This window comes from Etheostoma cragini, chromosome 12 (genome assembly GCF_013103735.1).
Source record: "Etheostoma cragini isolate CJK2018 chromosome 12, CSU_Ecrag_1.0, whole genome shotgun sequence".
NCBI classification, from domain to species: domain Eukaryota; kingdom Metazoa; phylum Chordata; class Actinopteri; order Perciformes; family Percidae; genus Etheostoma; species Etheostoma cragini.
Window position 1 is genome coordinate 9,546,747 of NC_048418.1, and position 17,267 is coordinate 9,564,013.

Consider the following 17,267-nt stretch of genomic DNA (forward strand, 5'->3'; position numbering starts at 1 on the left):
AACTCACACCCAAGGACTTTGGGATTGGGCCAGTAAATGTCAATCCTAAATTTTCAGAGCCAAAGTTGATGTTTTCATTATGCTTGTTTGGTCTGACCACCAGTCTCAGATTCCATTATTCAGCAGAGAAAAGCAACAAATCCTCACATTTGAAAATCCAGGGAAAGTCTTGAACGTTGTTGTTTAGGATCCTAGAGGCCTGAGGGTAGAAGCTCCTCCTGAGCCCCTCAGTGTTGGCCTGTGTTGGGCAGAAAATGGGCTGAAACATGCAAACTAATGCTGTGCACTTTAAAGTAAAGAATTAGTAGGATTCTATTACTGTATTAGAAAGGAAAGCTGATTTCCTTTTTTGTGTTAAACATTTTCTATTTGGTCATGTTTACTATAATCTTAGTTAAAAACACTTGTAGTTGGCAATCTGACCCAAAAAAATGCCACTGGAGAGAATTTGAAACCATTTCCAATGCTTGCTGTTGCAAATAATGAGGTCCACCATGGTCTTAAAGTTAACCTTTTTATTTTATAAATGCATTTAATAATACCTACAAAAAGACTGACTGTGAAAGATTAAAAACAAGCAGATGAGACCTAAAAACATCACCATAAACTGTGTGGCTTCCCAGATCCAGATTCCTCAGTCCCCTTCTCACCTGTGATCCTCTTTTTAACCTCGGATTAGCACACATACACACAGGTGTGCAGGTGATGTAGCAAACAAACCATTCACATAAACCTACCACGCACGCACACACACTATACACATAATACAATTCAATTCAATTTTATTTATAGTATCAATTCATAACAAGAGTTCTCTCAAGACACTTTACAGATAGACCACACTCCAGAATATACAAGGACCATGCTGATACACACATGCAGCACATGTCTAAATTGGCTACACCACCACTGTTATTTCCTTGCATAGTAAACTGGCCCGTTTATATCGTATTAGTTGTTAATAACACGGTCTGAAATTATCCTGCATGATTCCAGTGAACATGTGGTTACTGGTAATTGTGCTTCATTACACATGTGACAAGAAAATGAACTCTCCCTGTGTGACTGTGTGCTCACCAAAATAAACAACAAATGTGACGCTAACATGGAGTATTTGTGAAGCTGCAGAAAGAGACCACAGGTGTGTTTGTGTGCGTGTGTGCTCACCACGGACTGGATCTGGTTATATAGTGATTGAAGTGGTTGTTCACCAACAGCGATGCAGAAGAAAGCGTTGTCACGGCAGCTGAGCCCGCAGAACAACAGTAGGCTTTTTCAGAGGCGAGTTGAGGTTTCTTTCGGTCTTCTTGAGGATCAATGTGACTGTGGCGAATAAAACAACCACAGATAGAGACCAATATCTGTTTTCACCTGTCTGGGACAGGTGAGGTGATGTATCAAAGAGAGAAAGATTACTATTTAAACCAGTATTGCTTTACTAATTCTGGCTTATTTCAGAAGCAATTCAGTATGATTTGTTAGTGTTTTTATATGCGTTACAAAGAAAATGAAGGTATGAAACAACTTAGATCCCTGATTTAAAGCCTCGTAATTGGTAGCATTTTCACAATTTGTTTCTTTTATTTTAATGTGACCTAAATAAAATTATCAGAAAGAATCAAACACCCAGATATCTGTCTATTAAAAACACCAAAAGGACAGATAGACAATCTGAGGTGTTGAAACAGTATTTCTACCATTTGGATGCTGTAGCACAAATCAATTTAATTACTGAAAATACTATTTATGTTGTAATTCTGCTACGTAATAAATGATCTGGCTGCAGTCCTATTTGATATGTCAAAGTTGTTTTTAATGTTGCATCTTGCTCATCTTGTTTAGAGATAGTATAGAGTTCAAACAGTTGTCATTTGTTTTGTTTACTGCATCGGTTTTGCTGTAATAATTTACCCTTTTATATTATATAGTACGTGCTGCTCTGTGGCTGTGAACATTTTGTCATGTTTTATTTTTTTCACTGTGAATTGATTTAACCACTGCTTGAAAACCAGGATCCCATTTGCTCGGCTATATGAAACAAATTCATCTTAGTTAAGTTTGTCAGGATTCTCATAATGAGTTTTTTTTTCTGAGTCACCTTTATGAAACAAACCCTCGGTTTTCATTCTGAACAATCTCACATCTGCAGTTAGGTAAATGATTATACTGGCTTAAATGCTGATGAATGTGATATCCTGTTAAAAACACAGCCATGCCACAATACACACAGCTTACATCAGCATTTGCTAATAACTACTAAAAACACTGACACCGAAATAACAGTATGAAGAAGACAGGAAATGGGAATTATTCCACTGGTTACACATAAGTAATTCCCCCTCTGTAAGCATAACACTCTGTTTAATCTTTCCAACCCTCTTTTCTGAAAATAAAAGATCTGTTGAAAAGGCCGTAAATGGACAGCAGTTCAGTTCACAAAGAAACAGGTTTCTCAAGCTTTGCCACACATCCTCTTAAGAAAGCGTGAGAAAACACCAAGAAAGAAATATCACACAGGTGATAATGACAATAATAGTACTAATCCACTAAACCAACAGCAATTATTACTTAATAACATACTAGTTTTGATCATTATAAACTCTACAGGCAAGCAAAATTAAAGAAGAAATGAAAGAGATTTGAAGAAAAAGCACTTATTTCTACAGGTTGAAGTACTCAACTCTTTCCCAGTCAGTAATTTGTGTTAGGCATCCATGTTCTCTCAAACGTGTCCCTAACCCCACTTAATGTAAACTTAATCTTGTCTGTTTTAAACTAAACATAATTGCCATCTAGTATTGGATAGGGAAGTCAGCCTCTTTCAATTTAAGAGATTAAGGCGTTGAGCCATCAAGGTAGTTGAAGCGATAACGGTATACATGCCTGTGGGCCACACTGAACCTTCTGGTCTTACTCCAAAGAGGGCAGTGGTCGCCTCAAGTTCGTGTTGTATGTGTTACTAAGGGACCCAAAATAAAGGTTGGGTTGTACATGACCAGAACATGCACAACCAACCAGATTGCCTCTGAGAGCTTACACCGATCACTTGTTGTTGGCATTTGTATGTCCTGGCTAACTTTGCCTTGTTAAGAGGAAGACTGTAAACTATCTTGAATTGTATTAAACCGTTTTAGCACAATAAGAGAATCAACACTGTTTTAATGCAGGACATAATTCAGAGGGAGATCATATTAAAGGCTATTATCTTACATGCAGGGGAAGTGATCTCTGTAGGTGGAGATTCATTGGATCTTCTTTTATTTGTATATTGTATCAAATCTGCTTGAAAATTCTTATTTTGGTAATGAATTGATAAAAGTCTTGATTTGTCCAACCAACAGTCCAGAACTAGAAGATATTCCATTTACAATTCATATAAAACAAAGAAAACATGTGAGGAGCTGAACATTGAAAGAGTGGATTAGTTTGTTAGATTGGCCACCCAATATTACAATATACTGCTCTGACGTGCTGCCTTGAAAGGCAAGTAAGGAAAGGCAAGGCAGCTTTATTTGTATAGCACATTTCAGCAACAGGGCAATTCAAAGTGCTTTACATAAAACACTATAGAGCAGTTAAAAACAATTAAAACTTTATAAAATATGAAAACAAAATAGTATAAGAAATTAAAAATGATTTAAAGTAAGGCAACGTCAAAAAAGGTCTTCAGCTTTTGCTTTTCCATTATGAAAAAAGCCCCAGTTACAACCTAACAGCTACTTTTTTTTAGGCCAACCTAACCTTATAAAGATATGAGAAAAAAAAAAATCTTTAGTCAAAACTTGACCCTTCCATTACCAGCAATACATTTTTCTATGACCCTCCAAGTAATTGGGAAAAGAGGCATGACCCTTCCCAACAAGTTATTGATGTCTTCTGTACTAGTTTGCGCTTGGCGAAGATGTACAGATAGCCACTGACTTAACCTCTGATTTCTCCACCAAGATGGTGGCCATTAGATTTACCAGTAGATTTACTCACTCACATTGTTGTGGAAACACAATAAGCATGTAAATTAAATGCACACTTCCTGCATTACTGCATTACTTCAAATACTAACTAACTTCTCTAGTAAACTAGCATTCACATGAAATAAAACATTGAGACACTGGGTAATAAGTTCAACACATAAACTGGTTGCTAAGGACTCGTCACAAGGCTTCCTTAGTCATTGTATATTTTAGCATATAGGTAAAGCTGTTATCCAAAACCTGTCATCCAATATAATCCACTACTTGCCTGTTTTGTCTATATGTTAAAATTGACATCCCATATTTTGGATTAAGTATGCATTCCCGGAACCATTCTTTTTCCATTGTTTGTTTCTCAATAAATGACGCAAACAGTTCGAAGGCCAGTTCCATATCCAAGACACCACATGGCTTGTCTTCATAGGCTACCAGCAGCTCCTCCAACACTATCTGGACTCCTTGTAATTCTGGAGCGTCAAAAAAAAAGTTATATAATATAAAGTATATAATGTTTCCTCATTTGACAAGGTCTGGAGTGAAACGCCTAGGTTATTTTGCTTCCTGCTAGAGGTCCGTATTTTCATCCTCAGCTCATTGTGATCCATTTAATGGGAATCTGTGCACATTCAAAAGAGCTTAAATTGCTCGTTGTTCACAATAAACCTACCTGTGATCGTGTGGGTAGGGTCAGGTGTGGTGCATCATGGGGGTGTGATGGTGCGATTATTTTTCCTTCTTCTTTTTTTGCATCAGATCCATCTGCTAGCGATGGGTGGCCGAGACTGAGAGCTACGTGGAAAAATAAGCACCAAACAAGGCACTTTTGTAATTTTGCTGTTTTCATGAATACAAAAGTTGGGTGACACCCAAAAGAGTATTTTTATATCACATCTCTCTCATACGCCATTGTTTCACATCAGTGGAGGTACTCCTCTTTATTTCAGACAATGCTCAGTGTCTTTTAAATCAGATTTTGTGTGATTATTTTCGTTTTGCGTGTTTGTCTTCTTTTGAAAGCATTAGTCCATGAGTATCTCTGTCTTGGGTGATGCTGAACATATTGCACTGCCTCTCCTTTCACTTGCCCTTTCCCATGTGGTTAGCAAGTTTGTGGTCAGTGTGGTGAAGGCAGTGGGAGGTGTAGTTTCTGTTGTTGTGAGTCAGGTCATTAGAGATGTGTGTGTGTGTGTGTATATGTGACGCAGCATCCTTGCTACACAGTGTGAACACGCTGTGGCTGTCAGCTCAGCAGGAGAAGAGGGGTGCTGAGAGCTGCTTAATGCAGTCGGCAGCCTTGGTAACCGGGTGTAGGTGTTTGCGTCTATTCTCCCACTCGCTCTTTGGTAATGCCCTGGCCTGGGGGGGTTATGGAAAAGAGCCATCAATTCAGCTACAGTACACCCCTCCCATGCCTCAAACATAGCCTCTTCTTCTCCTCCATACTCCCATTCTCTGTTTTCCCTTCTCCTCTAGTGGCCTCCCTCTATTATAATCCCATTCATTTATAGTCTGGTAACCCAAGGCAACGCATGGGGCCATGTTGCCTAATGTGTTGCCTATTGGTATACAGAAAAAGGGAGGCCTCGCTCCCAGAGCCTGATTGGTGCACAAAGGTCATCCTCCTAATAAACCAGTACGAATCAATCCCTTTTTACCGTGAAACCCGGAAATCAGACACTAAATCCTGGCTCTGTATTTCTCAAAAACCTACTAGGAAGCCAATCCCACAATAGAAGTTACATATGGGCATAACAGAAGGTTCCTCTAAGTTAATAGAAATTAAAGTAGATCTCATTAATAACTTCTGCCTAGGTGAGTAAGAGTGCAATACATGATTCACATCCACCTTTCTCCTCCTAGGTTTTACTGTCCAGTCTCTGTTTAAAGGGCTTTTAAATCAGGCCACTTGCGTATCGTTTTCCCGAGTGATCAAATTTCCCTCGCTATGTCCTGCCAAGACATGGCAGCCATAAGGTGTGAAGCCAGATTTCAACATTCCTGGCACAGGGATGAAAGGTCATTTTACCCCTTTACTTCATCATAAGCTCAGGACTTAAAACAATGAGTGTGTGGGAAGAGGGCATAACTGTATAACTTGGCTGCTGCAGTAGAGACCAAGCTCCTTGATGGTTCCTGTATTCAGCATACTGAGACAGTGCTCCGCCATTTACACTAAAACACTTTTATTTTTTGAATCTGATAACGCATAGTATTGCAAAATTTACTGTTAAAATTGCAATACTATCTTGACAAAAGTATTGTAATAATATTGTATATTGAGGTCTTAATGGGTTCTTTTTTTATTGTATTGTTTGTGTTGTATTGGGTATTCCTTCACAGTTGGGCAATAGTCCATTTTAAGTATCCACTGCATGTTAGGAAGCCGTTAAATAATCAAAGCACTTTTTCCACTCCTTTTTTTTTTTTTTTTAGCTGTCTCATCACGTGTGTATTTTCTCAGTCTGATGTCTTTTAAAATGTGTGTGTGTGTGTGTGTGTGTGTGTGTGTAGATCCTGTTCTGCACCCTCAACACCCACAAGATTGACATGGACAAGCTGCTGGGGGGCCAGATCGGTCTTGAGGATTTTATCTTCGCCCACATCAGAGGGATCAAGAAGGAGGTGGAAATTTATAAATCTGAAGATGCTCTGGGCCTCACCATCACTGACAATGGGGTGGGATACGCTTTCATAAAGGTAAGAGAAAAAACTCATCTTGAACACTTAACATCAACCTTATTTAACCTGAATGGTGAGAAGTTATGTAACATACTATGTGAATACATGGTTAGGCACAAAATGAGACAAAGGAATGAATTGAATTAAATTGATTTAAAAGAAAAGGATCTGCTGTGTTTATTGTATTTTGCTTATCTGGTGAACTTGTAATGTGTACCAAAACATAAGTGGCTGTTTTTATCTTGCTCATTCCAGTAACAGAATTAAAGTTGTATTAATGGTTAGGATTAAACCATAAGCTGTTTTCAACTGTCCCAAAAGTAATTTAAATTTTTGTCAGCCAAAAGGTCAATACACAACAAGGACGCCGCTTACACCTTTTCATTAAAAATCCATTGATTTGTTTTTCAGTTAATCAAATAATCATTTAGTTTACATAGATTAAAAAAAATTGACAACTGCAAACAGATAGGTAATACATTTGCAATGTTATTCCACAACAAAACAAGAAAACCCTTAAAAATAAATAAAAATCCATGTATAAAACTTAATATTAACTTAATATTTGATGTGTTTGGATGGAAATTAACCTATAAAATGAGGTTATTATAAAAACGTGTCCTTGATAAATGATCAAATGATTATGTAATTCTTTCAGCTTTACTCCCATATTAAACCAGTTATATCATATAAATGTTTATTTTTTTAAAAGTAGTCACTTGTTAGGCACACTCGCTTTAAGCAATGTAAAACTCTTTTCCATTTTAAAAACATATATTTTCCATTTTTATTTATACATATTTCTTATATATTGTACTTTATATTAATGATTCTAGACTTTTCATGGCTTTTTTTGCTATCTTTTTTTGTGGCTGATTTCTAAAGTGAAATATTAAAGTTAATCAGATAAGTGTTTCCCGTGTCAGATGAACTTTGTGTTCATCTAAGTCGAGATGCTTTTAATGACCTTAGTATGGATATCACAGCATTGGTTGGTAAATAGACTTGTTTGCACGACTGGCATTTTTAAAGTAACTTTACCAACTCTTGTCAAAGCTGAAATCATAATTCAGCTCGGTATTTATGCCCTTGTTGATACAGACTGGTCTAATGAGCTTAATTGGTCTCGGTGGTCTTACTCCACCATAACAAAGTGCTCACATGTGCCATCATGTGATGCACAAAAAGCACTGCATCTGACAGTGTTTATCTGACGCACTAAAGCCTCGGGTCAGTGTTGAGTGTTATATTATGTGCTGTTTTGTTTCTATATTTGTTTTATATTATTACTACTGTGAAGGCAGCTATGCTAATAGTACATCCTATTGTTTGATCTTAATCTGAACTTCTAACTCTAAACAACTTGTAGACTCTTAAGAACATGGATAGTCCAGCCTAATGCAATTTTTTGTTCACATTTGGGATATTTTACACCTTCTAATGCAGTGTATTTTGGTTTTTGAGAGGTTTATGGAGCACAAAGAATTGACATGAACAGCCAAAAAGGTCAGGAAAGTATTATTCATCTATATTCTAATTTTGGAAGGCAAGTGGTTTTGCATCAGTGGGCTCATAAACGAGAAAAGTTATTACCTTGTATAACGTGATGAATGAGCAAATACAGTAGAACAGCAGAACATGTTTTACGCACACACACTCTTGGGTTATTTTGCTCTCGTGTTTTGATCAGCATTTTTACCTTTTGAAAACCCTTTAAACAAACCTCTTTTCTATGGCACTTGATGCATAAATGTATGTATTGCCTTTTAATGACACGTGTCACTGACTTCTTCTGTATTGCAGCGTATCAAAGAGGGCAGTGTCGTGGACGGGGTGAAGGTGATCTGTGTGGGCGACCACGTAGAGTGCATTAACGGACGTAACGTGGTTGGGATACGGCATTATGAGGTCGCCCGCATGCTTAAAGAGCTGCCCAAAGACAAGTCCTTCACCCTCAAACTGGTCGAGCCAATGAAGGCCTTTGGTGAGTGAGAAACAAGAGCCAGAAAAAAAGGATGCATCAACACATTACATAAGTGACGCACATGGTAAAAGGACAACAGATTCACCTTGTGCTACAGTGTTTCTCAGCATTTGGGCGAGGACACATGATATCATTTTGCTCATTTACAGGATCATTTGCGTGATGAGAAAAACCCAAAACATCAGAATGCGTGTCTATTGTATATGCTTTTAAAAAGGTCAAATTATACCTTGGCTGATCATTGTGGTGAGACGGCAATGCTTTAATTTGAGGACTACAAATAGCTTGTAGAAAACACAACTGGCCATTTTTGTACTGCTAACTTGTGGTTGTAAGTAGCTGAAAACATCAGTGTATTGTTTCTTAAGTTCAGCAATGCGACAGTTTGCAAAAAAAAAAATCTTTCTTTTATATTGTTTCCGTTCTGACCTTACAGAAATGCTTGAGCCAAGGTCAAAAGGCGCCAAACCCCCCAGTGATAACAAGATCGGCACAGGGAGGGGGACTCTGAGACTTCGCTCCAAGGGTCCAGCTACTGTAGAAGAGGAGGTAAGTTTCTTTAGGTAAACCCACTGAGACCCGGGTGGGACAACTCAAGCGTGCAAGTGTTGCGGATGCCCTATACTGGGAAAGAGAGTTGTTTTTTTTCTTCCCTTTTGAACATGAAACTGTTGACACTTTTATGATGCTTGAAGGTTGTCTTTTTTATTTATTTTTTTGCTCCTGATATAATCTTAATGGTTTCTCTCTGTTGAAGGCACACACAGACAAACAAACCAAATATGGTACCAACTTATCCCTACTCCCTCACCTAGTCCCCATGTACTGTGAAATAATAAATCACTGATCATATTTTTTACTGAAAATTTGAAACATCCTTGGAAGTCTTACAGCAACAAAATACAGTAAAACTGAGGAACTGAATGAGTGAAACTGAGTTTTCTGTCGTTTTCTAGCCAACAGAATTTGAGGATAAGGCAGTAAAGAAAGTGGACGACCTCCTGGAGAGCTACATGGGCATCAGAGACACTGAACTTGGTGAGTATCAAATATTCATGAGCATTGAGATGTCTGAGAGATGATTTGCCTTTCTCATGCTTAAGGTATATACAGTATATATGAAATTACCTTCAGGTTAATTAAGCCTTTCTAGCATACTTGTATATTGATGTCTTAGTAGCTGATATTTGTCATACCAATTAGTCTTAAATGGCATTCATTAATATTATTAATATGAATTATTAATATATATTGTGTCCAGTCAAAGTGATTAGGCCTCAATTAGCCCTATCTGTGACCTCAGTTTGTATGTTACTTCATAATTTAGTCACATACTGTTCTCTATGAAAACCCAAGAAAAAAACTAAACAAAACTTTATTTTATCAAAACACTCTGCTCTACTTTGGAGGCCGGAGCTGTGGCCATGACACTCTGTGGAAATATTTTATCATTCAGGGCCGACATTAGACATCTGTGTGATTATGAATATACCAATGACGATTCAACCCACAGCTGGATAACCAATTTAGTTTAGGGAACACTATGTGAAGACATCACAGACTCTGTATAAGTTTAATAAAGAGCAAGGAAATCCTGAAAAGCTTGTGTTGTGCTCTTCTCTCTTCAGCTGCTACGATGGTCGAGGTCGGCCGTGACAAGAAGAATCCGGATGAATTTGCCATGGCATTAGATGAGACCCTTGGAGACTTTGCCTTTCCCGACGAGTTTGTCTTCGACGTTTGGGGGGCCATTGGAGACGCCAAGCAGGGAAGATTTTAAGTTTGCTCCTTCCTCCACCCCAAACACACACACACACGCGCTTCTTCCCCAGCTCGCCTCTTAATATCTTCAGAAGCAAACTGGACAAACTTCAACCAGCACAAACTTTGTTCTTAGGCATAGCTTTGCACTTGTATGCACCTAAAATGTCATCTTCAGTCAAGTCGGTTACCATATGAAATTTTATGTGTTATCCATGATATTCCAACACTGGTCCTGTCTTCTGGATGCGGAAGAGTTGCTGATTAATTTCTGATGTTGTATAAACCTTTTGTACACCCGCTCCCCCCGGGAGACAATGATCACTCCGGCTGCATCTTGTTCTTGTCAGAACAGCATACATAGTCAACAGTGGTCAATTACGCTGGTTATGAAATGGTGTGTGCACACTTTAAATCGCGGTTTCAATCACACTTTATAGCTGTATGATTTTGAATATAAAGATGCAATACGCAGCTTTTTATAGACTTTTTTTATATGTGGAATTGTTGCTGATTTTATAGCAGCATTGTGTAATTAGTGTAATTATAGTCTTAGTAGCAATAATTCTCTCAAGCTACCTTTTTTTTTTGTATCTCCCTCCCAGCTTTTAAAATCTTCTAAATTACCTCACAGGGACGAATTGTCGAAGATTCGGCCACTTTCACTTTGCTGATGTTTACTTAGTGATTTTCTCAAAAACTCTACTCTGTGCCCTTACACACCTCAGCTTGAGCCCTTCGACCATCTTTCAAGAGACTGAGCACTACAGAGAACAGAGGGCTTTATCTTGAATTGCCTTCAGCTAAGTTTGATGACACGAGCCACCAACATTCCTTATGTTTATCATGTTGTTTTAGTCTGTTAACATGTCATGAAATGAGGCTTATTTAGACAGGCATGCTTATTTCTTCCCTGTAATTTATTTTATCATGAAAAATCATATGCTGTAAGACGTTTTTACACTAAGATATGGCTCTATATGAAAGAAAGTTATTTTCTATATAAGCCACTTTGGAAGTTGTCTGGAATGGGATCTACTGCAATCCAATGTCCTAAATAAATGCACTCGTATTAATGTACCTACAATATTTAAATCACGGTCACACTGAATTTAAATAGTTACTCGATTAGTGTCATCTACTGATAGCAGTTGCATATTGTTTGAAAAACCATAAGGGATCACTATTGTTGGATAGGCAATAAAATCTGATATACTGTCATTATAGCTGTGTCATGAATGCATCCGGCTCAGTACAACAAACTTTATTTGCACACTTGGCTGTGTACATGTATAAAATACATTGAGACACAAAACCAATGTTTGCATCCCTCATTCATAGAGATTTAACAAGGCTGGGGGGAAAAGAAAGAACTGAGTGGTGTCACTTCACAAGCAGAAAAACAAATCCAGAACAGCAAAGAAACTTGAAGATATAGCTTAGTTAAGTACACATATACACTGGCAGGATTAAATGAATACTTATTATTTTACAGATATAGATAATAGAAATCAGAAGTCCAGAGCTCCATGTTGTAGTACATGGTAAACATTATCACAGACATAATGAATGTACTGTAGAGGATTTGGAAGCACAGCATCGTAGGTCTTGACTATTTTATATTATAAAGTACTGTATCATTGCTGTTGGGGGAAAACATAACTACTGGTTAAAATGACAGCGTTTGTCAAACTTCTCATAACTATTGTAAAAAGACTTAACTGCCCTGGTTGTCTAGTTACAAACAAGGTAATTCACTTAAAACTTGGCATTTTCCAGATGTAAAGTTTCCATCCAAAAACAGTGTAAGCAAATGAGTTAGTAATGTCACTTGGCTAGCTTGAGTTGGTTATATCCTCTACAGACAGTAAGTACAGTACATGGCATTTAACTAACAGTAAAGGTAAAATATAAACACACCAACAATGACAGTAGTAGTGTTGAAAAAAAACGTAATGGACTCAAATAAATCCTCAAGCACCAATGCCTTTTTAAAGGTTGGCTTGGTTTGGTTCAGTGAGTTGGACCCCACTGTCTAAAGAAAAAGTTGAATTAGTGAACGCTCTGGAGCTCAGGCAAGGAAGTGTAGCCCTTACGGCCTGATGGCTGTCTGCCTGCTCACAGCTCATCTCCAGTGTGACCCTGCTTGAAGGCGTCGCCTGTCAGTTTCTCCTCCGCCTCCTTCATACCGGACACAACTATGCAGGAAATACACATCATCATCATCATCATCATCATCATCATCAACCTCATACTTGAGTTTCCTTGTAATAGAATATGTTCTGTAGGTAAATGATAATAATCTGGATTGTTACCTTGTTCTGCGCTGCTGTAGAAGTACTTGTAGTTTGGATTCCCATTTTTGTTGGTGATTTCAGGATGGACCTGACCACTGGGATCTGTGAGGAGTCAAATGAAAGGGCCGGTCAGTCAAAATTAAGTTACAATTTAGACAGTAAAATGCTGCAGTAGCCATAATTTTCTTTATGAACTAATATGTACATTATTTTTTTGATTCATTATTTGCTCAATATTCATGGCAAAATGCTCCATCTCTCCAAAGCCCAATTTGATGTCTTGTTTAGTCCAACCAACAGTTAAAAAGGGTGGATAATTTAAGGTATCATTTATTATTACAGAAGACTAGAAAAGTAGCAAATATTAGCATTTGAGAATCTGGAACCAGTAAGTTTAAAACCAGTAAGATACTTTTCACATGGATAATAATGATTGTTGCAGTCTATTAGTTGTTATAGCTTTAAAATATAGCTTTAAAATACTTGCATTAATATTCTACATTTAGCCTAAAGTTTCAGTGATTTTTTTTAGTCTTTATACAGTTTACTGTTGCATTTACCACTACATACAGGGGATTTTTTTTTAAACCCATTGGCTTTTCCTTAGTTCAATCAAAGGTGGAAAATTTCTTTCTGCTAATTATTGTTCTGTCACACAACAGTAAACATTTTGTATGTGCTATACTTTTCTCTGTGTTGTCCAATATGCATTGTCGTGCATTTACCAATTCTTGCTATTTAGTTTGCTTTCATGTGCAACATCTCCGGCTTTTTAGTATCCCAAGAGCAGGCCATTGAAACTTAAATCCAGCCTGCTGAAAACTGTGGCACTATGTGTTATCCAGGAAGAGAAACTGTGCTATCAGTCTCTCCAGAGGAATCCCACAAAGTGTTTACACTGTTGTGACTAAACCCCCTCCGTACCAAGGAAAAGAATCCGAGGAATGTATCCACCATCAGGGCTAAAGGCTTCATCCTTTGGCTCCTCCTCGTCCTGTACAAATGAGAGAAGTCATAATTTAAAAGCCTGGAAACAAACCTCAACAATTCAAACATATTTCACTACTATATGTAACTTTTTAATGTTTCTGAAACAGTGATCATTTTATATGTGAGCATAAATGACCTGTAACAGCAAACGAGACTAAAAGTAATAAGAACGCTGTTTTTATATAGTTTTTATTCATGCCTTTTCCCAGGTCCGAATTTTCCCCGCAAAGTCAAAAAATGATTTCCAGCAGGTAGACAGCTCTACAGTAACAAATTCTGATGGGTCACAGATTTCTTTGTAACACTAGAAAGCCAGTGTTAGCAGATCCAGCCAGGTAAAAGATAGCAGGAGATTTCTTTATATAGGCCTAACTGTACTTAGGCCTATATAAACATATATTCATTTTTTTTAGACATTAAAACTAAGACGACGGGTGAAACAGTCAATCTTGGTCACGCTTTCAAGAGATGGAGACAATTACGGGATTGTAGATAATGGCCCTTCATAGAAGAACCATGCGTGATGTGTTTGTATGTCTGTAGCCTATATTGAATTACATTCCCCTTCCATTTAGCGCGGACTTTTAAATCCTTTTCAGTCCATGCTTGTGCTCTTTTCTTCTCCGTTGTCCCCTTGTACCTGTGTAAAGCATCCACTAATTTCTTGAGATGCGCTATATTAATAAATCTGTTATTAGGCTGCTACAACAAACTAAATGCTTTGGCTCGTGAACCAGCATCGTGAACCAAGCGTCTGTAACTTATTCTTTTTTTGTAAATAAATGATTTTCTGACTGTGCCAAACATCTCCTGGTAACGCTAACTCAGTAATACGGTGTGGAATACAGCACCGTATAGAAAAGACCTTTACAACCGCACGTGTGGTAAAAACACTATTGCTTTTCTCCGAAGCGGTTGCTAGAATCAACAAAACCTTTTTGACAACACTAAGTTACATATAGCCCCTTTAATGTTGGCTACTAGCACAATAACATACAAAAGTTAATTGAACCCTAGTTAAAGGTGCTCTAAGCAATGACACACGTTTTAGGCTACAACATTTGTTGTCACATACAGGAAACATCTCACTATCTGCGAGCTGCCTGTCACCAGAACACACTGTAAAAATATGTGGTCTCTGTAGACAGCCCAGGATTATCAAATGGTAACAAAAACAAACTGTGCCGACCTCCACCACGAAGCATACACAAAGGGTTCCAGCCAATAACCAACAAGAAGGAATTGGGGGTGGGGGGTTAGTGCGCGGAAGCACAGAACTGAGGGGACGGGATGAGGAGGAGGGAGGGGCAAGCTAGTCTTGTTTGAAAATACTTCAAAGTTAACAAAGGTAGCGTCACCCAACATCGCTTAGAGCACCTTTAATTGAAATGAACAGCATGCTGGGAAATGCCACTCAACATGTTCTTACCTCCAGGTTGACCATAACAAAGTTGTGTGCAAGTTCAGAGATTTCCTTGGACTCAGCAAATTTGGGCTTCAGTGCTAATGTAAAAACAACAAAACACAATTAATCATAACCTTGTATTGTCATCAAATCGTGTGTTTAGCAGGAATCTTTGAAGAATTTGATCTTCTCCTTTCGGGGCCAAAATACTGGTTCTCCAGGGGAAAAGCAATGAGATTTAATTTTTCTTTGTTCAAAGCGAAATACAAGCATGCAATTTGCACTGAACCTTGACTGCACTAGTCTGAAGCACTTCTTCATGGCTTCTATTCAAATTATGTCACACTTTTAATGAATAGATACATCTTTATGTATTTGGTTTGTTTCTGTACTGTCGTGATAAATGTTCCATGTCCTCTTGTAGATTTAATATTCAAGATTTAAAGTCCTTTATTAATCCCACAATGGGGAAACTCACAACTCCATGTTGTGTTTGTGGTTTTGCACTCTACTTCAAATCATATATTTCCTCAAGGGACAATGAATGTCTAAACTGAACTGAAAAAAAAAACCTTTAACAAAGTGTTTTAAGTGTTTTCCGACATTACAGATTACAGTAATTTGGCTGAGCATGCAGGATAGGCCAACTATGTTTATTAATCTGTATACAGTATCATATGGTTAATTTTCCATTTAAACAGGAATGGCTCATATGTAATCAGTCAACATAATATAAAGTTGAATATTGTGTTTTTTTCCAGTAGTATGTAGTACTGTTTTATCAGTCAAAGTTACTCAGAAAAACCACAAACTATTGTTTTTTAAATTGAAAACTAAACATAAAATATGCAAAACCTACATTTGTATCCAGCCCAGTTGCTTTAAGTCAGAAGTAGACATGGTGTCAACATACAGAAGATGAGTATCATAGAACTATCAGCAAAACAATTACAAGACTGTTGGATAGCTTGTCTCTGATTCATCACACAGTCAGGGCAACCCCTTTACCTATTTTTAAGATGAATCTATCATTAGTGTCATTAGTTGCACCTATGCTTATCCAAATCTAAATTTGTGCTGTGAAAAATGATTATGGTTATTACTATCCATTGTTTGCATGCATAACTAAGTGTAGAAGAAATTACTGCTCCAAGGAAATGTTTTTGGCAACCATATGTCCTTTGAACTGCTTTATCAACGGTGAATGGGAGAATGATTCGGTTATATAAGAAATGGCGACCCGAGTACAGCCGAATTGTTTTGTGCTCCTCATCGACCTTACAGCTCTTCTTTGTTTATTTTATTGTTTTTTTATTGTTAGTTTCCATTTTTACTGTTATTATTTCTTGCAATGTCGACGAACATAAAACCAAAGACTTTTACTCTTTTATGATTGAGACGTAATAATAAAGGAATCGTGAATATTGAATAAAATGCCCAAGTTATTTTAAAACATTAAAGTCAAAACAAAATAAAGTTGGATCTAATTAAGACTTTTTAGACTGGGAAGGCTACATTTATTAATTAAACAATGTCTCACCTGAGGCTTTTATACTGAAAGGAAGAGAACATTGTTTTACCTTTGCAGGCTCCACACCAGCTCTTGTGGATGATAAGCATGATTGGCAGCCCACTGTCAATGCAAACACATGAAAACGTTTGTCAAGAACACAACTGAACACAGTTGTTTAAGTCTGGCCCTTTATTAAATATGGTTGTAAGACCGGCTCAGCAGGGTTTCAGGATGTTTTTGTAATATGTCAGCTCTCAGTGTAAACTCACCTGGCCTCAGCTTCTTTCTTGCCATCATCCAGCGTCCTCCAGTGGATGTTATCTCCAAACCCTGCGGGGGGAAATACATTTATAAGAACACCAGTATTGTGTAACTGGTATTATATTCCTACAACAGGGTGGGTCTGCCCTAAATACAGCACCAACAGAAAGAAGTGCAGGGAAACATATGAATAGTGGTAATTTAATATCCAGCTGCAGGGAGATATCTGCCACCCATAAGTATTTACTACTAACTGCTTGTAACTAGCTTGCAGGTGCATATGGGAGCTGTGGGACAAGTGATCAGTACAGCAATAAATTAATTATATTGTGTGTGTGTGTGTATATATATATATATATATATATACAGTGGGTACGGAAAGTATTCAGACCCCTTTAAATTTTTC

At 37.6% G+C, this 17,267-nt stretch overlaps 2 protein-coding genes across 4 annotated transcripts in view; one reads left to right on the top strand and one right to left on the bottom strand.

Moving 5' to 3' along the window:
* The window catches only part of gipc2 (GIPC PDZ domain containing family, member 2), a 38,380-nt gene that overhangs the window by 5,786 nt on the left and 15,327 nt on the right, over window positions 1-17,267 (top strand). Inside the window, exons 2-6 of one of the 3 annotated variants that reach the window (XM_034888115.1) lie at window positions 6,483-6,668; window positions 8,454-8,634; window positions 9,071-9,183; window positions 9,591-9,672; window positions 10,263-10,451. In XM_034888115.1, coding sequence (XP_034744006.1) covers window positions 6,483-6,668; window positions 8,454-8,634; window positions 9,071-9,183; window positions 9,591-9,672; window positions 10,263-10,414 — 714 coding nt within the window. In that variant the 3' untranslated portion in view covers window positions 10,415-10,451. Of the gene's footprint in view, window positions 1-6,482; window positions 6,669-8,453; window positions 8,635-9,070; window positions 9,184-9,590; window positions 9,673-10,262; window positions 11,755-17,267 lie in introns of those variants that run through there. The other 2 variants (XM_034888114.1, XM_034888113.1) reach the window with 2 other exon arrangements.
* txndc12 (thioredoxin domain containing 12 (endoplasmic reticulum)) overlaps window positions 11,645-17,267 on the bottom strand; it is a 6,831-nt gene continuing 1,208 nt past the window's right edge. The window contains exons 2-7 of the mRNA XM_034888119.1: window positions 16,870-16,930; window positions 16,668-16,720; window positions 15,112-15,185; window positions 13,617-13,686; window positions 12,711-12,794; window positions 11,645-12,593 (exon numbers count right to left, since the gene is read on the bottom strand). Of these exons, the coding sequence (XP_034744010.1) occupies window positions 12,514-12,593; window positions 12,711-12,794; window positions 13,617-13,686; window positions 15,112-15,185; window positions 16,668-16,720; window positions 16,870-16,930 (422 nt within the window). The 3' untranslated portion in view covers window positions 11,645-12,513. The remainder of the gene's footprint in view (window positions 12,594-12,710; window positions 12,795-13,616; window positions 13,687-15,111; window positions 15,186-16,667; window positions 16,721-16,869; window positions 16,931-17,267) is intronic.